General features: G+C 34.4%; 5 protein-coding genes across 8 annotated transcripts; 4 read left to right on the top strand and 1 right to left on the bottom strand.

Moving 5' to 3' along the window:
• Positions 1–1759: 1759 nt before the first annotated feature.
• Positions 1760–5783, top strand: LOC104101897 (uncharacterized). The gene is made up of 2 exons (XM_009609449.4): positions 1760–2348; positions 5411–5783. The coding sequence occupies exon 1, from the start codon at positions 1851–1853 to the stop codon at positions 2343–2345; it is 495 nt and encodes a 164-aa protein (XP_009607744.1). The 5' UTR covers positions 1760–1850; the 3' UTR covers positions 2346–2348; positions 5411–5783.
• Positions 5784–7029: 1246 nt separating this feature from the next.
• Positions 7030–7783, top strand: LOC104101899 (calmodulin-like protein 3). The gene has a single exon (XM_009609450.4). The coding sequence runs from the start codon at positions 7304–7306 to the stop codon at positions 7766–7768; it is 465 nt and encodes a 154-aa protein (XP_009607745.1). The 5' UTR covers positions 7030–7303; the 3' UTR covers positions 7769–7783.
• Positions 7784–8348: 565 nt separating this feature from the next.
• Positions 8349–12079, top strand: LOC104085772 (uncharacterized CRM domain-containing protein At3g25440, chloroplastic-like). 4 transcript variants are annotated; one of them, XM_033653306.2, is made up of 4 exons: positions 8349–8625; positions 8773–9100; positions 10261–10668; positions 10777–12079. In XM_033653306.2, exons 1-4 carry the CDS (start codon positions 8507–8509, stop codon positions 11314–11316), a joined length of 1395 nt encoding a protein of 464 aa, XP_033509197.1. In that variant the 5' UTR covers positions 8349–8506; the 3' UTR covers positions 11317–12079. The 4 variants fall into 4 exon arrangements, with proteins under 4 accessions (XP_033509197.1, XP_018622710.1, XP_070034056.1 ...); XM_018767194.3 differs by having other exon boundaries at positions 8350–8625; positions 8776–9100; XM_070177955.1 differs by having other exon boundaries at positions 8369–8625; positions 8798–9100.
• Positions 12080–15359: 3280 nt separating this feature from the next.
• LOC104085771 (probable 3-beta-hydroxysteroid-Delta(8),Delta(7)-isomerase) lies at positions 15360–20123 on the top strand. Its single transcript, XM_009589894.4, has 5 exons — positions 15360–15479; positions 17358–17543; positions 18600–18746; positions 18855–18963; positions 19624–20123. Exons 2-5 carry the CDS (start codon positions 17396–17398, stop codon positions 19883–19885), a joined length of 666 nt encoding a protein of 221 aa, XP_009588189.1. The 5' UTR covers positions 15360–15479; positions 17358–17395; the 3' UTR covers positions 19886–20123.
• Positions 20124–21511: 1388 nt separating this feature from the next.
• LOC104085769 (photosystem I reaction center subunit XI, chloroplastic-like) lies at positions 21512–24989 on the bottom strand. The gene is made up of 3 exons (XM_009589893.4): positions 24695–24989; positions 22498–22723; positions 21512–21887 (listed from the first exon to the last, which is right to left on the bottom strand). The coding sequence occupies exons 1-3, from the start codon at positions 24866–24868 to the stop codon at positions 21622–21624; spliced, it is 666 nt and encodes a 221-aa protein (XP_009588188.1). The 5' UTR covers positions 24869–24989; the 3' UTR covers positions 21512–21621.
• Between the last annotated feature and the right edge of the window lie 528 nt (positions 24990–25517).

Genomic DNA, 25517 nt, shown 5'->3' with positions numbered 1-25517 from the left:
CAAAATTTAATCAAGGACCTTATTAAATTAATCAAGCAATTAATAATAACTATGATAAACGAATATCAAATACCATATATTTTTATATCAAATAACATTCACAAAAATAAATTCAAATCATCAAATATGAGATTGGATCTAGGGCATATCTAATATATCCCTAACAATTGTATAGCCGTTCTTGAAATAATAGCCGAAAATATATATATTTTTTGTATATATACATTTTGTATGTTATATACAAACTTTATACACCTTTTCGGCCACCAAATATAAATAATTTTTGGCGCAAGCTAAAAGTGAAAAAGAACCTAAATAAAACGGATTTCTTTAGTTTGAGCAACGACACTTCACGGGGTAATCTTTGTTTCTTAGTCTAATAATGCAATCAAGAATTTATTTAACTATAATTATCTCTGACCGTATGTTTTCAAAAAAAAGCGGCAAAATATCCATTGAGAATTACCATTCTCTATCCATTTGAAAACTAGTTACAATATATAACTACCCAATTAAAACTAATTACCCAACCTACCTACCCATCTCACTTTTCTTATACATTTGGCTTAACATAGTTTGATTTGACTTGGTTTAGATTGAATTGTCTTGGCTTGATTTGATTTGGTTTGACTTGGCTTTGTATGAATTGGCTTGGTTTGGATTGAATTGACTTAGCTCGATTTGATTTGGTTTGACTTGGCTTGGTATAAATTGACTTGGCTTGGCTTGATTTTAGTTGCTTAGTTTGACTATTTGGTTGGAAGGGCTGGCATTAAAAAAAAATTGGGTAGGGGAAAAACTTTATGGGTAGGGACTAGTGGCGGAGGCATGATCTCTCCGCTAAGATAGTTCAAAAAAAGAAAAAAAAAGATTATAGCTAGTGACAATTGAACCAAAGATCTTACAAAAGTTTTGAACTCCTTGACCACGAACTATGTTTTTTGCTATGCCAAGGAGATTCAAAACATAATATATAGAAGTAAAAAATATATTTTACCCTATATATATATATATATATATAGCATAATTTTTCGACGACCCCCTTCCGCCTCCTAAATTCGCCCCTAATAGAAATGGGTAAATAATTTGTAGTGGGCGGGTATTTACAAAAGATCCCATTGTATAAGAAGTATGTATACATTTAGATTTTAGATCAGTTATAAACTAACTGAAGCGTCTACATTAAATATAGGTTAATAGGCTGATAAGTTTAGTAACAAAGTAGTACTCCTTGTGTCCAACTTTCATTTTTCGAGATTCAAATTTCTTAATTTTGATCGAGTATTTAGACATAAATTTTTTAAATTTTTCGAAATAAGATTTATATATTTGTAAACTGCGTAAAAAGTACTATAGGTCACGATAATTAATAATTCGAAATACTTAAAATGCATATAAAAAAAATACGATCAAATAATATTTTTTTTACTCTTGAAATTAGAATAACTTCACATAACATTTAACCATAAATTGAGAAAGAGGGAGATATTAGCAAGTCATATAACATTTAACCTTAAATTATTATATTCCCGGTAAAGAGAATGTTAATCACCCAATCCAAACAACAACCTCCTTTTTACTAAAATTTTGTTTGCCAACATATAGCTGTAGCCAATATTTCCTTTTTCACGGTTAATTAACAGTCAGAGTTTGTTAAATATTGGATGGAAATAAAAAAATATTGAATTTTGATAAATTTTAAGGACCAAAAGTGCTCAAAAATATATTTAAATAGGCTATTTTAAACCTACCTCAAACATGATGGATTATTTTTGACATTTTCTCCACCTCCTTCGTTCTACTCAAAATCACTCATTTTCCCTGAAGTCTCCATTTGCCAACTTCGAAAAATGGCTATCGCTAATCTGCAGAGATTCGCTTCACGAATCGCTCGAAACCCTTCAATTTCTTCCTCCTTCAGAGCTACAATCGCTCGATCTTCCGCCACTGCGTCCTCATCTCCATCCCGCTGCGGTTCCGCCAAAGTCTCCGATCGGATCGTCAAGCTCTTCGCCGTTGACCCGGACGGCCATAAACGTGAGATTATCGGACTCTCGGGTCAAACACTCCTCAAAGCCCTAACAAATCACGGGTTAATTGATCCGGATTCTCATCGCCTTGAAGATATCGACGCGTGCTCTTCCGAGTGTGAGGTGCACATTGCTCAGGAATGGCTCGAGAAGCTTCCAGAAGCTTCCTATGATGAACAGTATGTTCTCAAGAGGAATTCTAGGGCTAGGGTTTTGAACAAGCATTCGAGGCTCGGTTGTCAGGTGGTACTCTCACAAGAGCTTCAAGGAATGGTTGTGGCAATTCCTGAGGCTAAGCCATGGGATATTCCATAAAAGGTGAAATTAAATACTTTTCGAAGTCTATGAATTGGAATTTTATTGGTTTGAGTTAATATTATGTGGAACTTATGGACTTGATAAGCAATTTCTGTCAAAATTGTCTAAAACTTGTCAACTTTGTTCTTTTTTAGATGAATGCTGTCTTTGAACTGGAAATTTAGTGCTTTGAGTTAATAATTGTGGAACTTTATGGCACTTGAGAGGCAATTTGTTTCAGAATTGTCTGAAAGTTGACAGCTTTGTTCTGTCATATGAGTGCTACTGGAATTTTAGTGGTATGAGTTAACAATATGTGGAACTTAAGGACATTGAAAGGCAAATTTCTGTCGAAATTGTCTGAAAGTTGAGAACTTTGTTCATTTTAAATTAATGCATGAATATCTTTCTTGGTTTATGAACTAGAAGTTTTAGTGCTTTGAATTAATAATATGTGGAACGTATGGTACTTGATTGGAAATTTCTAAAACTCTTTGAAAGTTTACGACTTCTGTTCGTTTTAAACGAATACTTTCCCGTTTCCTGTATGAGTTTTCTCTAATATGAGGATAAGTTAATTTACTGGTAAAAGAATGAAATTGGTTTGATAGAGCGGAATGTGTATACAAGATTCATATAGCTGATGCCAACTAACTAATTAGTGATTAAGGCATAGTTGTGCTGCTGGATGTGCCTATAACTATTTATAATCTATCCTCTATTCATTGTCTATTACCATAGTATGTGCTCATTTAGCCATATGTTCATTGCATAATTCTCTATTTAATGAATATTGGCATCTCCTCCCAAGTCCTTTTTTGCTCGTACTTATGTCTATCTACCTTTGATATGCTTCTTATTACCAGCCTCCTTTTCATTGTGCCACCTCTGAAAGGCACTCAGACTTACTTGGAAGTACGTAAACTTTATAGTTCATCAAGAAACTAGGTCAAGAAGTTAAAGTGTGCAACAAAGTCTGTTGCCTGCAATTGTAATTTCCGCATACGCTTGAGAGAAAAGCTTGAACTAGCAAATTCAATTACAGAAGCCAGAAAGACTTCAAAGTTCCAGCATACTTACCTTTTCTCAAAAGAAAAGAGAGACTCAAAAGTTCCACCTTTTAGTGTTCATTAATGATTCACCTAAAGCTCTTTAGTAGTGATTGATACGTAACGAATGAGGTGATAACATTGAGTTCAATATAGTTCCTAGCAAATGTCTTAGGGCTTAGGGATTATCAGTCTAATGTTTTTGAACTTCTGTTGAGATGTACATCAGTACATCTCCCCAGAAAAATTGTGTTAGTAGTTCTGATCAAAATCTTGTCGAGAAGTAACTGTAAGACCTTCAAGTTCCATTATTACCAATATTAATTTAAGTCGAGTTCTTGGTTGTTCCGTCCAAGAGCCATCATGGGAGACGTAATGATGGCTCTTGGACGGAAGAAAAGTAGAGTTTCTCCTTTGATGGTACTTTCCATGTGCTACTGCTCCTTGTGTGTAGACACCCAATAACGTCTCTCCCTCTTCCAAATCTTTTTCTTTCAGGCTCCTATAATTACACAAATTTACTTTATTAGTAAGATTTTATCTACTGTATTCTTCGTATTTTTACTAGAATTACTATAGTATTTTATTGTCATTATTTTGATTATAAGTATTTTATTTTACTACCATAATATCATTCTTAAGACTTTATGTTTATATATTATTCAGCTGTTTTTTTGATACTATAATCACTAGTATTTTCACTATTATGGTTATTTTACCATTACCATATATTTTGGTATCATTTACAACCCTACCACTATTTTAATTTTACTACAATTGAGTATTACTATGTTATTGAAATAATAAAGTTAAATAATTATTGATGTACTGTCATTTGAAACATTTGTTATACTTATCAAATACAATACTATATTTAATTAAGTTTTCTTGTTTGTAAAAGCCCAAAGAAAATAGAAGTCCAATCTGGTCAAGCCCAGACAAAATTGCCACGGATTTAACAAATTCATATGAAATCAGCATTTAATGCTTTATTTCCCAAATCCCATGAAATCCTCTCCGGGTTGTAAAAATGTTGATGTCATTACGGCTATATTACTGTTTCCAGCTATGAAACCACTCAACCCCATCCTTGAAGTGGCTTCTATAAAGCCTCTATGAAGAGCAAGGGATCATCGGAAAAATGCTTCACTGATCGGGAAACTTTCCTGGCAACCTTGTTTATCGCAATCCTCCTCTCTTTTCACTGTCTCAAAACCCTCACTAAAAAGAAACCTTCGGTTTCGTGAAATCCGTTTGTGTAGCTTCTATTTTCAAATGAAAGATTTATCTTCGACAACTTTCTATTTCTGTTCTATCATGATATATTCTACAAAGTTGATATGACTTTTGATGGTGTTGAATGGGACCATCGTCTTGATTGGAATATTTTTGAAAAAAAAAATTCACAAAGGATAAACTTCTTGATCATGGCCATTCTTAGACAAGCTTCTGGAGGCTAGTACTTGGGGAGAACCCTCTGAAGAAGCAGAAGCATCATTGGCTTTTTGTTGTACTTCCCCATCAAAAAATTTATCCTTCGTGGATTTTCAGCAAAAAAATCCAATCGAGGCGGTGGTCTCATTCAACACCATCAAAACTTGTATCAACTTTGTAGAATATATCATGATAATCCATCAATTTGTGACGGTGTTGATCAAGAATCTTGAAGATTCTACAGAAAATGAAAGCTGTCGTAGATAAATCTTTCACAAAAATTTAAGCTACATGAGCAGATTTCACGAAGACACACAGATAGGAAATAAGAAGCATAGCTTTATATGAGAAATGATTCTTCGATACAAAATAAAAAGATAGGAGATGGAGGTGAGTTGTTCTCTGAAGGTATGGGCTGTTTGAGCAATGGCCAAGTGTAGATGATAGATATAAATATGCAGAGTCACTGTTTATGAAGTCCATCTCTAGTAGGAAATCAGCCTGGTACTAAAGTCATAACAACCACTAGCTTCGTGGCAGCTCCATTCTTTTATAAGATTCTTTTCCTGTGCAAATAAAAGTCTGCTGCTGTGTTTGCAGGTTACATTACCCCCTCCTTCTCAAAGTTTGATTCTACTTTTGCAATTCGCCAATACCATGAATTGGGAAATAAATAGGTCAGCTTGGGTGGATTTGTCAACTCAATGATCCACTCCATCCTATGACACAAGCTTGCAAGAAAGAATTGTACTGGGACATCTCATCAACCATTTTAGCATAGCAACTTATAATATGCTATCAAATTTTTCATTGAGTTTCCTATTTGCTTGGGATCTTGTTCTGGTGCTTATCTATTTCAGTATTCTACTTTCTGTTTTCCGAATACTTGGAGCAAAAGCACTCTATCCAAAACCAATCATGTTTTTTAGGCAATATCTTTGTTTTCAAGAGCAATGAGATTTCATTTCATGTAGACTCGTGCATTAGATCTTTAGTTTCGTAATCTTGGAGGACACACAGTTTGATACATTCTTATTCTTCTCTATCTCCAACAAAAATTATTGTGGAATAGTCCAGTGGTCAGTAGGTTGATATGAACTCCAGTTGTCCGTTGCTGTTTAGTTGGGTAAACCACCCCCCCCCCCCCTCTTAAGTATGTAAAGAATATCTGCAGAGAAGAAAAAACTTCAGGAAATATATAAAATATTTGTGATTTGAAGAGTTTGAGCCAGTCTGTAAGTACTAATTCAATGCCTCCAGAATTCAGATATAGATTTTGATTCATTCTGGCTATAACATAAGGTATGAGTTCAGTCCATGTTACTTGTTAGTGCTTTTAGTCGGAGTGCATTACTTGTAAACAAGTCAACAATGGAATGAATAATTACTGGAACTTGTATTAGATTTGGAAATCTATTAATGGCTTCCATGCCAAGTGAAATACCGTGACCAATGCCAGTAGCTGTAATAGAAACTTTATCCTCTCTTGCCTCCTATTTATCAACTAATTTAATTGACTAGATTCCGAAATGTCTCTGGATTAGCAAATTTTATTTTGGTTCTTGGTTTTGTTAGACTGAAAATATTATTGGTATATGGTGAACGTTCTTAAATTGTAAGTATGAATTACTGCAAAACACAAACCTGTCACTATCTTTTGCAGCTGGGCATGAACAACATTAGTACATGTGAACCATACCTTCGGTAACTTACACCACCCTTGAACGAAAAATTACACTGTATATATATGTAAAATATTAGATTTTAATGGTATATAATATAAATTGAACACCCTTTATAGAGATTTTTCTACTTATTACATTTGTAGATAGGAGAGAAAGGGTCTTTCTGTCTGCTAAGTGCTATCCAATCAAATATTTGCAAAACATCCGCCACAAACCAAGGAGTATCTCAAAATCAGATTCAATACATAGTCTTTCCAGTTATCCAACAGCCACTTCTTACGAATTCATCGCTGAATCAATCAATTTCTCCAACCTATATTTAGCTGGATACTATTTTAAGTATATTTTAAGTGGTCCAATCCATATTAAACCCCCCCCCCCCCCCCCCAACAAACCCAATCTCACCTCACGTCTACAGACATGAGATCCACATATAACATACTTTCATAGATACCCACCAATTTTGAGACCCTTTTAGAGGTCCACCTTTTGCCTTTAGTCTTAATTATATATAGACAGTAAAGTCACAAAACCAACCAAGAAAACAGAGGTCCTATATATTTTGAGAGGTTTTTTATCTTATAAGAGAACCTCAAACAAAATCCAGTCATTCAACCAAATCAGTGGGTGTCCTAAAACCATATTTGTTTTGCTCCATCTTTGTTCTTTCGTTTATATCATTCAAGATCATAAATCTTGACCAAACCTCAAATCCTTTTCCTTTTATACTAAAACCTACGAGGTTTTAAATCATTCTCTTTTTAATTTCCTTTATTTCATTATTACTAGCTCTATCTCATCCTAGAAAATGGACTCCGTAGAACTACACAGAATTTTTCAAATGTTTGATCGTAATGGAGACGGAAATATTACAAAAAAGGAGCTTAGCATCTCGTTACAAAACTTGGGAATACACATTGAGGAAAAAGAACTTGTACAAATGATCGAAAAAATAGACGTAAACGGAGACGGATACGTAGACATAGATGAATTTGGAACATTGTACAAGAATATAATGGACGAGAAAGATGAAGAGGAAGATATGAGAGAAGCTTTTAATGTGTTTGATCAAAATGGTGATGGATATATTACAGTGGAAGAGTTGAGGTCAGTTTTGGGATCACTAGGTTTGAAACACGGCAAAACTTTAGAAGATTGTAAGAGGATGATAATGAAAGTGGATGTGGATGGTGATGGAATGGTTGATTTCAAGGAATTTAGACAAATGATGAAAGGTGGTGGATTTGCTTCCTTGAGCTCACGAAGTTTATGAAATTAAAAATGAAAAGAGAGAAAAAAGAAAAGGATATATAACTAGTGCCACCCTTTTTGTATAATGTGTCCTTTAATGAATCAATGCATGTCATATTTCTTCAATCTTGCGATCATATACTTGTTAAGACTTTTGGCATCTTTTCCTTTTTCGGTTTCATCTCTCCCACGATGATGTAATATCTTTTTAAGAATTCTTAAAATCAATCAATTAACTAACTGCATCTCAGTATCAAATCAGGTTAGAGCCGTTCCTTTATATCTATCAAACAATTTAAACTGCAGCGCCATGAGGTTAGATTCCCAACATTTTCTATTTATGCTATTTGTACCAATTAACTATGTCCAAAAGATTGTAGAAAAATGACACTAGGTAATCACTTTGAGCACTCCTATTTAAAACTTATTCAGATTTTAAAAATTATTTAAAGTTATAGCCAGTTTTGGCAAACTTCAAATTCATGCATACTGCTGCAGCTTCTTTTTCTCCATCTGACTGTATGAAGTTAACTTTGAGGTGGCTAAACTTTGAACTTTATAAGTTTAGGTTATTTCTTAAATTGTGGGGGGGGGGGGGGGGGGGCTGAAACGGCTATTTGTGCACTTTTTACCAAAAGGTAGTGATGGTTTGGGCCTTTAGCGAAAGCCGTACTAGCACAGTCCATTTACCTTGTTCATTTTATCTCAAAAAGGCCTGCTCTGTTCCCCGTCGGCGGTCGGACACCAGAAAGAGTGAAAAATGCTAGGAAGAAGTTTTGTTCCGGCGATGCTCTGCAAATCACGGCAGCTTCAACATCTCTTCTTCTACCCATTCATTTTCCAACCCGTTTTAGCCCATTCCTCTCCCCATCAAACCAGGTAATTCTCCCTCACTCTCTCTCTCTCTCTCTCTCTGGTATGTGTGTGTGTGTGTTCTGTTCTCCTATAAATGTTAATTCGAACTCATGCATTTACACTGACAATTGCTTAGCTCGAAGTAATAATTGTGCTAATCTCATGATATAGTAGTCTTTATAATGCAATGTGCAAGGTTTTTAAGAGAGCAGTCACAATTGGGCCAAATTTTAGAGTACAAAAATGTGATCTTAGATTGGTAAATTCGGGTCGGTATTTCTGCACGAGTGGCAAATCCGGGGAAACGTCGAATGGCGGTAGAAATGATGCTGTTGCAGTTGCAGAGAGTTCTGGTGAGTTTAAAGAAGATAAAATCAAGAGGAAGAAACTAAAGGGTAAAAGAGAGGTTGTGAAGTGGTTGAAGTTCTTCAGGTGGAAGAAGAAGAAAGAGCTCCAAAGGATGACTGCAGAAGAGAAAATCCTCTTCAAATTGAGCAAGGTAATGTTTTTCTTGTAGCATGTTACTTAGATTAGTGGAAGTTTTGTAACATGATGTTTGAAATACCATTCTCCTTTTCTTTTGACAACTCCATTTTAAATTGTCTTTGCATGTTTATTTTCTTTGAATCGATCGATAAACCATACTCTGCCCCCGGACTTTGGTCTAGTGGTAAGAGTGTAGCAAGTGATGTGTGGTTTGGCGCACGTCATGGGTTCAAACTATAGGGCAGACAAAGTTTGGTATTTAAGTAGAGAAAGATAGAGGGGTGGGCCCTATTATCCATCGAGTTTCAAACCGTGCGTGCACCATTGGTTCTTGGGGATCTCGCGTTTATCAACGAAAGGAAAAAAAAAGAGAGGAAACAATACCTTAATCTCAAGCTAATTAAGGTCGGCTACGCGAATCTTCTATGTCTATTCCACTATGTCCAACAGCATTTCATTCCAACACTGGTAAGTATGTGTTTCTAAGGCAAATAAGGATTCTATAAACCTAGTGGTTCTCTAACACTCACAGTTATCCCTACACTGACATTCAAGTCTTGAACGTGCCTAAAAGAATCTCTTGAAAAATATGGATCTAATGTAAGTTTAACAACAAATGACTCTTGATTTCCCAACTAGTTGATATCACCAATATAGATCTTTTGATTCCATAATGTTCTGTTTTTAGTTTAGGCCGCATTTCTTCCAAGAGATTGTGGGTCTTTTGGTTTATTTTCTTTTTTCTGAATAAAGTTTATGTGAAAGGACTAGTTATCTAGATATGCCTGTTCTAATATGTTGTTTCTCGAATGTATTACTCTTTTCCATTTCCGAACGTATAAATTATGTGTACCTAATGTACATCTTTGTTGAGGTTGAATAATTTAATGGACTGCTGGTATTAATCTAGTTATGTCAGATGGATATACGAGTTGTGCTGGTTGTGGAGTCATTTGCAAATTTGGAACTGTATTTGCTGTAACTCAAGTCTCTTCTCCTATATGCTTACCAAGATATGTTGAGGACTTGATCACTGTATGTTCAATTGCTCTATGTTAATTTTGGATCCAACAAAATATTTTAATGATGTATGGATGGGGTTTACTGTCTCTTTAATGTGTACTTTTAAATACAATTCAAGCTCTTATGAGATGGCAAATTTCATCTTTCTAGGCAAGGAAAAAAGAGGAAAGGCTTCTTGAAGCTCTGAAGAAAGTTGAGCCCAAGGAGATATCAGAAGCTACTCACGACCCAGAAATATTGACACCAGAAGAACACTTCTACTTTTTGAAAATGGGGGAGAAGTGCAAGAATTATGTACCAGTTGGGAGACGTGGGATATACCAGGGTGTGATCCTTAATATGCATCTACATTGGAAGAAGCACCAAACTCTGAAAGTGGTGGTGAAAACATTCTCTCCAGAGGAGGTTAAGGAAATTGCTGCAGAGCTTGCAAGATTAAGTGGTGGGATCGTTCTTGATATCCAGGATGATAACACCATTATAATGTACAGGGGAAAAAACTACTCCCAACCACCAACCGAGATAATGTCTCCAAGAAGTACTCTTTCTAGGAAAAAGGTTCTCTTACTCGTCTGCTAATTTTTGTGTATGCAATGTTTTGGTGTTTGTCCTGAATGACCCCCATCGTTTCTTTCTCTCTTATTTGTTATTGCTCTTTGTGTACAGGCCTTAGATAAATCTAAATACAGAGATTCCTTAAAAGCTGTTAAGAGATACATTCCACGGCTTGAGCAAGATCTCGAGCTGCTTCGATTGCAAGCTGAAAACAAAACTGGTGCTCCTGACAATAATCAAGAGACTGGCTTTGAGAATTTTAGCCATGCACACTGTCCCGACCAGCAAATTGGGGCATCTGATAAGCTCAAACGGCTAATGATTGAAAATGAAGAACAGGGTGAAGAAGATGATTCCATGGTAGATACAGATATAGGATCGGCTTCTGAAGATCTTTCAGATATTTTTGAGACAGACTCTGAGGAAGAGGATAAGGAGAAGATTGAAGAACCTCTTTACTTGGATGTGTTCGAAAAGTTTCCAGTGCAGGGCAATGGAGATGCACATGATTTTGAGGAGGATTTGCTTCAGATATCTTCTAACTCGAGGAGAGAGAAATCACCAGGTAAAGATGTCGATACACCAGCACTTGATGAGGTTGATAGGATAATTCTGCAAGCTGCATCGCTTTTGAAGAAAAGGAGGAGATGAGTAGTGGTTCATTAGCTAAACTTGGAGGCTCTGTCCAGGGATTCCGTCTCCCCAGTGGGGTTCGTTGAGAGAGAGGGATTGTGAGCCGGTTATAGTCTACAGTTTTGCAGCAGGTGAGAAGCAGCAATTACATCCAGGTTCATCATCTGGTTCAGCTCTTGTCCCTGTCAACAGAACTCTTAGGACTGAAGTGGAGAAAATGAGCAGTCGCAGCTGTTAACTGGGCTTCAACAAGAGCCTAGACAAGTGTGATAGAAAATCACATATGAAAAAGTTGTTCTGGGAAACAAAGACGATTACAACATTAGCAATCTAGACTTCTCACAATGACCAGCAGTGATGGCGACGGCGAACTAAATATCATAGCTATTATATAATACTGGGATCACTCACTGATTAGCTGCAATTCATTGTGGGATTCCTGCACAATGGGATTACTGTTTTCCAATTGTTGATTCTTCTCTAATCCAGAGTGGAATTTAACATGTTTGAGCAGAAAAGAAATGCTTACTAGTACTCTTTCTGTGAATTCTTCAGCGAGGTAGCAGTAGCCTGGTTTTAAGCTCTTGCTGACACCAGAAAATAGTTTTATACAGTTCATTCATCCCTTACAATAATCATCATTTCAAAGTCTTAGTGGCCATTTGCAAAAGCTTTACCTTTTCAGTCTAGACAAGAGAAAAAAAACTTGCTCAAATCTGATATTTACATTGTGACTACAATGAACTAATATGATTTGGTTCCGAGCACTTCAAGCGTGTAACCAATGTTCTTTCTTTTTTCAAAAATGTTTTTAGTATGTCAGAAAGTATTTCAACTCAAGACATATTTGTCCTGAAAAATTTAACTGAAATTTTAAAATTGACAAATTTTTAAATAGCAACCCTTTAGAATGGGGTCATTTATACACTGAAGTCGAACCTTACTGGTTGCAAATCAATTGGGTGTAAGATTCATATCTCAGAGAAAACTTTTTTTCTCTTTATTTCTTTCTTTACTCTTCGAACAAATTATATTGGGTGATGAGACAAAAAAAAATTGTCAATCATGTTTTCCATGTGAAAAATAGAAGAAAAATGCAAAAGTGACAACATTAAGGGGTCGTTTGGTATGGTATATAAGAATAGTACTGAATAAAATGTATTAGTAATGCAGAGATTAGTAATGTAAGCGTTAGTAATTCAAGCATTAGTTATGCAGATATTATTTCTTATTCACTATTTAGTGTAGTGTGTTAAAAATTAAAATACATTGCATAATTTTTAAGAAAATTAGTTGTTTACAAAAATACCTTCCATATTCTTTAGTTTTAAGGGACTTTAAGGATATGCTAATGCATGCATTAATTGCCTTGGTATTGTTAATACCATGGTTTAGTATGTATTAGTTATACACAGGATAATACCATATATGTTGGATAACTAATACTTGCATTAGTAATATATAGGTTAAAAAAGTGTACCAAACAAGAAATTAGTAATACCAAAAGTTAATGCATGCATTATTTTTTCTAATGCATCTTACCAAATGATACCTAACTCTTAAAGGCTCTGGCAATTTTTTGATGCAAAAGGCGTTGGTTTGAGCTTTGTCAAAAAAAGCTCTCTAGAAAATAAGTCATTTTATAATAACTGATTGCCATTAAAAAAAATTGGGAAAACAATTTTCAACATGTAGGAAAAATGACTTCACTCACTTTTCGGCCTCATTATCCTTTACAACTATTTTAACTCTTAATACATAATTTTTTTTAATCAAAACACTATTTGCTAACATTATAATCAGTTTTTAAGAAATAATTTAAAAAATAATATTTTCTGTTATATCAAACACTCATCAGTATGTGTCACCTGCATTGTGGTCCTTTCTTCACGTGACTCCACTGCTCTGCCCCAAACTAGGGGTGTCAATGGTTCAGTTCGGTCAGTCATTTTATAAAATTTGTACCATATTAATTTTTCGATTATTTTATTATATATAACTAAAATTAGACTTTCGAAATCGTCTTAATCATGTCGGTTTCTCTTCGGTATCGGTACAGTTCGGTTAATTTTCAGTATTTTTTTAAATATCATATAAAAGTCACTAGTAGAAATAGAATGCAATAACATACGTACTTTTATAGGACTTCGTAAAACTCTTTAGACATTTTTGGATGATGAATTTAGAAAATATGAAAGATGGTTAGAGTATAGATCTATCAACTATTCTACATCAGCGTAAAAGAGACTAATGAAAGACAAAAAAATAATATAAATCACACGAATGAAAAGATATTAACTAAGCTGGGACTCAAGAAAAGGTTTATGGAAGATTAATATTCAAAAAGATAAATCTAAATCATACGGAAGGAAACATATTTAATACATTGCAGTTTGATACTCATAATCGCTAGAATACCTTGTGTCTTGCTAGCGAATATGCTGGAAATAATTTAGTTTCAATAGGAGTAGCATAATAGGTTTAGGAATTAGGATTTTGAGTTTAATTACTCGTTGACTTGTAATAATTTTTATAATTCCAAGATCCGAGAAAAAAATTAAATGCTTTATTATTTTTAAACTTAATACTATATAAATATATTTTCTACATGTAAATTTATTCGATACGGTTCAATATTTTTCCGGTTTATTTTTCATAAAATAAAAAATTTACCCTAATTATTAATTCGGTTACAAATTTATATAAAAAAATTACGATTTTATTAAAAAACATGAAAATCAGTTCGGTACGTTTTGATGGTTTAGTGAGTTTTTAAATACGGAAAATGTCCAAATATGCCCTTATACTATACGAAATTGAGCACATTTGCCCTTCGTTAATACTTTAGCTCAAATATGCTCTTACCGTCACATGGTTCGTCCATATATGCCCTTAGAGTTACACAGTTGGCTCATATATGCCCTTTTTGAAACGGAATCCACCCAAACTAATTAGCTATTTCGTTAATTATTTTAAAGTGTATTACAAATACTATTTTCTTTTTATTAGTATTTTTTTTCTTTACCTTTCTCTTTTCTTTCTTCTTTTTTCTGTTCTTCTCTTCTTCTTCTTTTTTTTCTTTCTCCCTTATTCGATTTTCTCCATTACTGATGTCTTCTCCATTTTCGTCACCAATTTCACTTGACAAAACTAATAAATTCTAATTACTAAGAAAATTCTCCCATAAGAATATTTTTATAGTTCATATGTTTGTCAATTTTTTAATTTTTACTGAACATATATTTAGTTCTAAAAAATTTAACAAAGTAAGATTGAAATAATATTTATATAACAAAAAACCTGAAAACTCCAACAAAATCGAACAATCCAAACCGATATAATTGGTTTGGTTTGGTTTTGATAAAAATCGAACCAACCCGTTCCATGTACACCCCTAATTTACATAGTTAATAAAATAAAAAATAAAAAATATCCAGCTGAAAAAAGATGAAAAAAGACTAACAACTCAAATTTATAACACTATAACTTGAATTCTAGGTTTTTAATCATTAAATTATATTTTTGGAAATAATTTAAATATTTTGGTCTTTTGAGTATTGTTAAAGGTTGAGATATTTTTATTATTTTAAAGTTTAAACCATAATTTTTGGAACAATTTAATTTCGTTTATTTAGAGGGCCAGTGAAATTGGAACTTGATTACCTTATGGGAGAATTTTCTTAGTAATTGGAATTCATGAGTTTTGTCAAGTGATATTGGTGACGAAAATGGAGAAGATATCAGTAATGGAGGAAACGGATAAGGGAGAAAGAAAAAGAAAAAAAAAACAAAAGAAAAAAGAAGAAAGAAAAGAGAAAGGTAAAGAAGAAAAAGTACTAATAAAAAGAAAATAGTATTTGTAATAAACTTTAATACAATTAATGAAAGAGCTAATTACTTTGGGTGAATTCTGTTTCGAAAAGGGCATATATGGTCCAACTATGTGACGGTAAGGGTATATTTGAGGTAAAGTATTAACGAATGGAAAATGTAGTCAATTCCGTACAGTAGAATGACATATTTGCACCTTTGCCCTTTTAAATATCTATTCGCACCCTATACCTTTCATTTCCCACTACTCAGAACTTCTTAAATTCACTTTACAGTACTCGCTACTTTTTCTACTTCATATCGCCAGCAAGTCAACTCTCACTGAATCTGAATCTCCGTCAGATTAAACCGTGAGTACACTTATGAGCCCATTTAAATTCTGTGTTTCTAATTGAATGTTTTGAATAATTTACTGATTTACTTTGAAACCAACCTCATTTGTGTACATGCATATCTCAAGAATTATGTACATCTTGGATTTAATAGTTATGTTAATACAAGTGGCTGAATTTTTTTAAACTTTCATCCTTTGGGGTAATTGCTATGTTTTATTTGTACTTCTATTTTGCGCTACATTTGCCTGAAATTAAAAAGGGATTTTTTGTGTGTTAATTGGATTTCTATTGTTATAGCCTTAATTTAGTGTTTTGAACTATTTTAATGGTTTACTGAAATGGGGTGACCTCATTTTTGTATATGCATGTCTCAAGAATTATGTATATCTTGGATTTAATATTTATCATACTCCTATATGTTAATAAAAGTGACTGAAAAGTTTGAAAGTTTCGTAATTGCTATGTTTTATTTGTACTTATGATTTGTGCGACATTTGCCTGAAATTAAAAAGGGATCTTTTTGTGTGTTAATTTGATTTTTAGAGATATGCCCTTAATGTAGTGTTTTGAACTATTTTAATGGTTTACTCAAACGGGGTGACCTCATTTTTGTATATGCATGTCTCAAGAATTATGTATATCTTGGATTTAATAGTTATTTTACTCCTTTATGTAAATATTAGTGACTGAAAAGTGTGAAAGTCTCCTCCTTTAGGGTAATTACTGTGTTTTATTTGTACTTCTGTTTTGTGCTACATTTGCCTGAAAGTAAAAAAGGGATCTATCTGTGTGTTAATTTGATTTTTGGAGATATGCCCTTAATATTTCATCTCTAGGTATTCTTGGGTTTCTGACCTTTTTATGCCCTTTTGAAAAATTTACTCGTTCTTTCTAATGGAGTGTTTTGAACTATTTTAATGATTTACCCAAATGTGGTGCCACCAGCCTCATATTTGTATATGCATGTCTCAAGAATTATGTATATATTGGATTTAATAGTTATTGTAATCCTATATGTAGATATTGGTGATTGAGAAGTGTGAAAGCTTCCTCCTTTAGGGTAATCACTAATATCTTTTAGTTATACTTCTGTTTTATGCTACATTTGCCTGAAAGTAAAAGGGATCTATTTTGTTAATTGGATTTTTAGAGATATGCCCTTAATTTTTCATCTCTATGTATTCTTGGGTTTGTGCCCTTTGAAGAATTGGCTCATTCTTTTCAATTTTTTACCAGCATTACTTTCCCCGAGTTAGGCACCTAGTTGTGTTTGGTATTAAGGGAAATGTTTTGGAAATGATTTCCTGGAAAATGTTTTCACGGTGTTTGGTTGGTGAGTGGAAAATGTTTTCGGGAAAATATTTGTTAAGGTTTGATAATAAGTGTTGAGAATTGGATAATGTTTTGCTCTGGAAATTTAATGGAATTTCTTAGTGTTAAAGATTGATAATAATGTCTAAGTATTGGTTGGAGCAAGTATATGGATTAAGAGTTGCGATATTTTTAAAGGAAGATATTTTACGCCATAGGTGCAGAAATTGTTTCTTCCATCAGAAGTGTTGTCCAGTAAATTCATCATGGAAATATTTTCTAGGAAATTGTTTTCCTCCGTACCAAACACACCGGTGTTGTCATTTTCATTAGAATGAAATACAGCTGAATAGAGTGGAAGACGTAGTTGATTAATCACTTCCCCTGATTTCACTATGATTCTTGTATTTGCTTTTAGTGCCCCTTTTCCTTAAAAAGTAATAGGTGTATGACAGTTTCCCTTTCTAATTTTTGATAGATCATCAATTAGAGTTCAACTAATCTTTACAAATGAAGTAAAATGGGAATTTATAAACCGTGGAATAGTTCATTGAGTAACTCCACTCTTTCTGCTAATTGCAGATCACAGGAAAGGGTCCTCAAGTCAAGCAGTTGAAGAAATGGTAGCCCAGGGAGAAGCTCACCCCTACGTTCCGCAGGATCTAAAATTGCCCGATTTTGTTCCCATATTCCTCTCACAGTCACACATTGTTGGTGTATATGGCCTCTCATCCTTCCTTGTTGTCTTGTTCATGTGGATACTCTCAGGTTATTATTCAATGGTCATTGCATTACTTATTGCAAGCAGTTCACCCTGCTTTTTTCTGATATGCTTTTAATTTTAGAAGCAGTTAGATTTCTCGTTATTCTTTTTCTGAAGTATACTCTAGTAACTGCTTAGAAGTAGAAACGAAAGAAGTTGAATTGAGTATGAAAGAGTATTCTGGCAATTGAGGCAACCTTGATCAAACATTTCATTGTTCAGAGTAAATATTTACTGCAAAATCATGCTTCCAGCTCCATGTTTTAAGATTCAAATGACTTCTTTACTCAAATTAGATATTCCTTTGAAAATTTGTAAGTAGAGATTCTATAATAGATGTATGTTGGTGTCTGATGTACTTGTAACCTAACCAGGTACCAATGCCCTAGTTGAATCACTATTTTTGTCAGTTCTTTTCCCTTTAGAGATAATAATTGCCGTTGACATGCTTCCAAAAGTATCATTCACAAGTGAAAATAGAGAAGGAAAAAAGAGAAGCTAGTTTGATGTTAATGCCAATCCACAACTTTGCTGACTAGTGAATGTGATTAAAGAAGATATAGAACCATAATCTCAAGTTGTACAGTTTATTCTATGCCTCAGCCAGGACTTCAAGCGGTCTCAACCATTTTTTCATTCTTCAATTAAGCACATCCAACCCCTTGGTGTTGGTTTCTTGTTCTCAAAATTTAGTTAATGATAAATATACCAACAACAATAACAACTATGCCTCAGTCCCAAACAAGTGGGAGTCGGCTGTGTGAATCCTCACTGATCATGTTTCTCCATTTAAGCTCAGTAGTGAATGATAAATGAGGACATAAAGTAATATCTTGTTGGCATGGGTTCAGAGATTTCTATCTCTACAAGTTTTGAAAAAATTATGATCTAAGTGAAAAGATTTCTTTACAAATTCTATAATAGTTCAAAACTTTCAGCTGCATTAGTGTTATAAATTTCTACATGTTAAGTGCATCCTAGCTGCTTGTGTGGTGCTTTTGTTTCCCCATTGTGTCCACGCCTTGTTTTCTAACGTCATTTCTCCATCTTTTACTTGCTAGGGTTTGTTCCTAAAATATCAAAGACTGATAGGGTGCTCATGTGTTGGTGGATCTTCACGGGCCTAACCCACATGGTCCTTGAGGGGTATTTTGTTTTTACTCCAGATTTCTACAAAAAGACTTCTCCGGTTTACCTAGCTGAAGTCTGTAAGTAACAATTTAGCAAGTCTTTCATCCAAATGAGACAGTTTACTTCAATTAGGAAATATTGTTCATTTGTCCTGTAAAAGTACCAACAAAAACAATATTTTGCAGGGAAAGAATACAGCAAAGGTGATTCAAGGTACGTAGGGCGGGATTCTGGAGTTGTTAGTGTTGAAGGAATTACAGCTGTCATAGAGGGGCCAGCATGCCTTCTTGCAGTGTAAGTATCGTTGTCGAGAGATATTAACTTGTCATGCACTTTGAGATTGGCACAATTAATGTTTTTATCCTAAGGGGTCGTTTGGTTCACATACTAGTTTATGCATGGATTATAATGCAAGGTGTTTTATGCGGGAAACAACAATGAAGGGATTATTATGCATTGAATAAATTTTGTAGGATTATTTTGCGGTGAGTAATTATAATACATGGAATAACTTATCAAAAAAGTAAATAATTCAGGGAATATAAAGTAAGGATTACTTACTTTAAGCGAATTTTGTCTTTAAATACTTTTATGCCCGTAATGCGAATACACTATTCTTATTCCACATTCTATCCCTCATAAAATAACACATAAATTCTCATATAACTTAGTGCAGGTATTTTTGATAGCGTCAACTAAACACTGCATTAGTTTATCTGATGATTATTTTTTTCTTATACAACCATCCAAATGCTGCATTAACTATGCGGAAGATTATTTTTTCCAATTTCTTTAGCCAAATATTTTACTATTATTTTATGTGAGATTTGATGCTGGGATTACTTTTGCTAATCCATTCAACCAAACGACCCCTAAAAGTATATGGACAGAGCATATGTATTCATCTCTACTTCTATAAAACTCAGTGTGATTTTGTTTATTGGCATTGGACAGGTATGCTATAGCTGCTAAGAAGTCATACAGATATGTACTTCAAATAGCCATTTGTTTGGGACAGCTCTATGGCACGGCCGTATACTTCATAACAGCTGTATTGGAAGGCGATAATTTTGCTGCAAGCCCCTTCTACTACTATGCTTACTATGTTTTCGCAAATCATTTCTGGGTTTGGATACCAACTCTCATAGTGATCCATTGCTGGAAGAAAATATGTGCTGCAGTCAAGGTCCACGAGCAGAAGACCAAGACTCGCTGAGGTGATTCTAAATATTTGCATACGAATGCCTCAACTGAATAACATTGTCACAGTTTTCTTCTCCTGGTTCTTTTTTATGGTTGTTGAATTTAATTGGCTGCATCAGAAACAATGCTGGAATATTATTTAGATGAGATGTCCTAAAAGTCTGATCATTCCTGCAGAAATGTTGTCATTCTTGCTTCACATCATTCAAAAAAGCAGTTGCATTTTGAAAACTAAGACCAAAGTTATTATATTTCTTTGTCCTCCGTCCATATTTTTTAGTTTGGCGTATTGTTTACCAATACTACCGGGTTGCATGAAACAAAACAACATACCCAGTATATTCCCAACAGGTAGGGTCTGGGGAGGGTAGTCTGGGGAGGGTAGTCTGTACGCAGACCTTAGCCCTACCTAATGAAGGTAAAGAGGTTGTTTCCAATAGACCCTCGGCTCGGAAAGAAATTGGGTTGCATGAAAGAAAAGATAAAAATAGTATAATGCGAACACAAATTTAGCATTTGCGCAACTTGCAAAAACAAATAAAATCTATCTTAATAATCAAATATAAGACACTGCACTATGCATTAGTGCGAAAATTATCTATACATTACTATATTTCATATCTTAGGCAACAGATTTTCCAGTGTGGACTTTCCTGTCTATAAGAAGACCAAATGATAAAAAACATAAAAAATTTAAGCAACTGTTCCCCTTACGAGGGTATATGACTTAGCTGTAAATTTGGCCTACCAGACCAAAGATGAAAATCAAGCTCCAGTAACCTTTTCTTGTGATGGCAAAAGAAGAAAAAAAAAGGAAGCTCTTGTTGAGTTATTGCCTGGTACCGTACTGGTCATAGTTATCTGGTATTTGTGTTTGTAAGACGTAGCGTCTGATACAATAGACAGTTGAGGTACACACAAACTAATCCGGTCACCTCTTGTTGAGTTAGTGCCTTGGTCCGGTCATAGTTATTTGGTACTTATGTTGGTGGGAGATAGCAAATATCTGGTAGAATAGTTGTGGCACACGTAAACTAATCTAGACACCACTCGTATTGATATAGCTACAGAAGCTTGAAAAATCAAGCGGAGGGAAAACAACTATCGACCAGTCCCGTCTTCGTGGGGGGTGGACGTGTGCATGGGTAAATGCATACCATGCAGCAGAAATATAGACCAGAAACCACCAGGACTATGAGGAAAGTAACTGAAACAGTAGTAGATTTAGCCCCACAGAATAGCATCCCAGTCTTGATCTCAACCACACTCAACATAGAAACCATGAGAAACAAGACCACATAACTGGTAGTGAGAGATAATTAATACACATAACAAGTGAAAGTAATAACCTGTAAGTAACATACGGCAGCATATTAAATTGTAAAAGGGCAGCCCAGTGCATGAAGCATCCCGCTTTTACGCAGGGTCTGGGAAGGGTCGCACCTTAAGAGGGTGTGATGTAGGCGGCCTACCCTGATGCGAGTATCAGTGGCTGATTCCACGGTTCAAACCCGCGGCCTATATGTCAAATGGAGACAACTTTACCGTTGCTCCAAGGCTCCCCTTCGCAGCATATTAAATTGTACAGTTAGCTTAAAAATTCACTTACGCTGATGTCTAGCTGCATAAATCCGATCAATGAAGAAAAATACTTCAGATGTAATCATGGAAGAGCTCTTGTTCAATATACAACTTTCATTTCCAATTTAACATTCAGAATAGTTACATCAATTGCAAGATTTAAAAGATCTACTTAACATAGTAAGGAAGATCAAGGACATAAAGGAGGAAATAAGCCCAAGTAACACCAGAAATTCCACCAAAAAAGAATCCACCTGTGAACTTTGACCATCCCTCTGCAGTTTGCAATTGGTCTGGCACTTTTTTCCTCCCAGTCAATGTTAATGCTGGTGCTGTTGAAGCCTCTCCTTCTTTGAATGATGATATTCCATAAATAGTCAAACACATGCTAAGAATCACTACAAGTCCTGCTGCTGCCAAAGAACCAGCTCCCCCTACATTAACAGTGGCGGATCTAGTTAGCGGTATCAAATGAGCGGGCTAGGCTGAATTTGAGCAGGTCAAAATGGGTTGAGTTAATAAATAGGACGGTCATTAACTTGCCCAAACTTGAACGGGTTGTGTCACTTGTGCGAGTCATATTTTCATGGGCTAGTTAAGAAGATATAGATTTAGAAAAGCGCTGACATCTTTGACACAGAGCTCAATCAATAAGGTCAAAATGTAATATGTGTTTATGTAGCTATTGGGCTCAAAGTCACTAAACTGCTCTCTTCCACCCGATTTAAACTGAACCTCCCTTTTTTAAATTGAAACTCAGTTGCCTATCTGTTCCTTGGTCTAATTGGGCCTTTCTCTATAGCTCGAATTGAATAGCTCCCTTGGTTTGGTTGGTTATATAATAGAATCCCGGGAGAAAGTAAGTTAGACCTTACTTAGGGCGAAAGATTTATTGGATGGTGACACATATATATTAGCAAAATATCACTAAAATTTTAACAAATATTAAATTTTGAGTCTATATTTTTTGAAGTACAATAAGTTCATCATTAAGAATGTATAAAGATAGAATGCATGAAGTTAAAATTTTGAATCCGACTTTACCTGCATATTCAGTGTTTCTTAATGGACCAGCCTTTACAAATGGGCCAACAAGTAGGAATCCATGGGCCAGGCCCACTTCAACTCCTCTGAGAAGTGGGTTCACAGCGGTCCGGTAGGCTGGTAAGTTGGACAAGTACCAAGCAATTAATGGGCTTGAGGTCACTGGAGTTTCAAGACTTCCAATGAAAGGATCACCATTCAGAGGCTGAATCACTTGGTAAGTAGGCTGCATAACCAAAAAAGAAGAAGAAAAGAAGATGAAGTAAAGGAGAGTTGTTGAGAATTATGGGAAAATGACACCGTATATCCGGTATCAAAATAATAGCCGGAAAAATATATATTTTTTGTATATATATACATTTTGTATGCTATATACAAAATTTATATAAATTTTATATACTTTTTGAGCTACCGAATATAAATAGCTTCTGGCGTGGGCTAAAAGTGATAATACCCCGAGAATTATTGACATCGAACAAACCAAAAGTGGGCAGAGCTATATGGTTTGAAGTTTAATCGAATGCCTTTTGTCAACAATATCGTGTATATAGATAATAAGTTTTTTAAGAGAACATATATAAAAATTGGTGAATCTTTTGTTAGTACGATATAAACTTCTAGCATAATGGCAAATGTGAATCAAAATAGTGTTGTTTTACATCGCCAATAAACTACGAGAGGCTCATGTAGCCTATGTTGGATTAATCACTTTCTAGGCCGAGGCAAAAGGTTGAGAATTAACTCATTCTTGACTAACATTTATGACTTAGGATTACGAATCAAGAAGCTTTCATCAACAAGAGTGGCCGCTTCCTCTTGTTAAATCGACGAATAACATGAATTTCTTCTACTTGTCTTGGACGTACAAAAATAAAAAGGCAGTCCAGTGCATAAATCATCCCGCGTTCACACAGAATTTAGGGAAGATCCGCACCTCAAAGGAACATAATCTAGGCAGCCTGCCCTGATACAAGTATCAGTGGCTAGCTTTGTGCACCGGAGAATATAATTTGACATTTAAATAGAAATAGGATTTATGTATTTTTCTCTATCTCCGGGAGAAAAGGAGATATAAGGTGATTAGCTTAGTAACTTATTCAATTGAAGGTTGTTATATTCTTTGCTCTGGCACTTGGCCAAGAAATCACACTTTTTTTATTACTCTGTTTCAAAAAGATTGATATATTTCTATATTTAGAAACAATTTGCCTTTAAACTTTTCATTCTACTCACCTTACCCTTAATGAAAAACGTTTATAGCCACATAAATATCATGGCCCCACTAAACTTTTCTTTTAGTACCACATTTCAAAAGTCCTGCATATTTTTTTTTCTTAAACTTTGTGCTAAGTCAAACTAAGGGCCCTTTTGGATTGGCTTAAAAAAATAACTTTTAAGTTAAGTGCTTAAAAGCACTTTATACGTGCTGAAACTTATTTTATAAATAAGCAGTTACGTGTTTGGATAAAAGTGCTGAAACTTAAAACAAGCTGATGAAATGTTTGGTAAACAATGACTGGTAAACACTTTTTCTTGTTAAAATGACTGAAATATTCTTAAAGTTGTTAACATTATAAAGAAGATGATGACTATAATATTATATTTTCCGTTCATAGCTTCAAATTCAGGGGTAACACGTAAATTCATTTAATGATTTGATTTTAGAATATAGTTACACCAATTAAAAAAAAAAGGAAGGATTCAACGACCAAAAAAATTAAATGTTATGGAACCAAAAAAAGAAGCTAAAAGAACAATATTTACAAAATATTGGAATGTATCAAACATTATTTAAAAAATTATTGTTTGCTTCACGTTAAGAACTTCAAGAAAATGACAAATATCGGAGAATGGAGAAAAAAAAATAGTATGTTGTAGGGTTTTTACTTAGGGGTAATTTCGGGATTAAAAAAATTTATAAGGGAATGTAATATCCTTGATCAAAGCAATATGGCTTTTAAGTCAATTTAGAAAAAGTTGGATTTTCCAACTTGTTGGTTTTGACTTTTTTTAAAGCAGATTTTAACTTTTTTTAAGCTCATTTTTTTGTTGACAAACACTTCCACAAGTTAACTGCTTGACCAGCTTTTAAGCCCATCCAAACAGGCTCTAAATCATCTAAATTGAAACAGAAGACGTATTACTAGTGAAATTCAAGAACATTACAAGAATGAAGAGAAGTGAATTGCTATCTTACTTTGTCTGTTTGGACAGCTTTGATAGTGAAGTAAGACTTTCTAGTTGAAGGAAAGAATTTAAAAGGAGCACCAGAAATGCCTTTGGGAGTGACAAGTCCACTGCCTCTTGTTAAAGAAGAAGCAAAGCTGCTCTTGAGTTGGCTAGCCATTGTGGTGGAAGCAGCAGTAGCCATTTTGGAAGTTTTGTTGGTCACTGTTTTTGGTCAGTTAGGAAATATAGCAATAACAAGGGGATGTCATGTGACTGACAAAGAAAATCTTTTTGCTCACTAAAATTCGTGGTTCTGAGGGTTCAAGATGACTTACGTGGAAGCTTGTCATTGGTCATATATAGAACGTTATCCCTTATCCGAACTGCATTGGTTAAGAATGGATAGCTGAGTCACGAGGCTGAACCAAGATCTGGAGGTAGCGACTACATATTTATATTCAACTAAAATTTGAGTTATATATAGGGTGATCCCTCATTTTATAACATAGGTCCGCCTCTGTAACTCACTTTGGAACACGATTTTAACTTTAAGAGTCACAAATTAAAAATTATGGCTGTATGATAAAAGTTTATATGCAAGATATAAACTATGCATTAATTGATTTGGTGCAAATATCATGCTTTAATATAAATTATGCTCTGAATCCTTTCTTCATATAGACTTTTCACAATAGAACTCAAATTCGAGATATCTAGCTAAAATAGGAGGACCAATCATCCTATAGATTCAACGTTTTATGTTATACAAAAAAATATATAAATTTTGTACATTTTTTTGGTTACTAGATATAAATAGTTTCAACCACAAGCTAAAAGTGATATTTGCCCTA

The sequence above is a fragment of the Nicotiana tomentosiformis genome, chromosome 6 (assembly GCF_000390325.3).
Source record: "Nicotiana tomentosiformis chromosome 6, ASM39032v3, whole genome shotgun sequence".
NCBI classification, from domain to species: domain Eukaryota; kingdom Viridiplantae; phylum Streptophyta; class Magnoliopsida; order Solanales; family Solanaceae; genus Nicotiana; species Nicotiana tomentosiformis.
The sequence above is the reverse complement of the archived record's forward strand: the minus strand, read 5'-3'. Positions and strand labels throughout refer to the sequence as shown.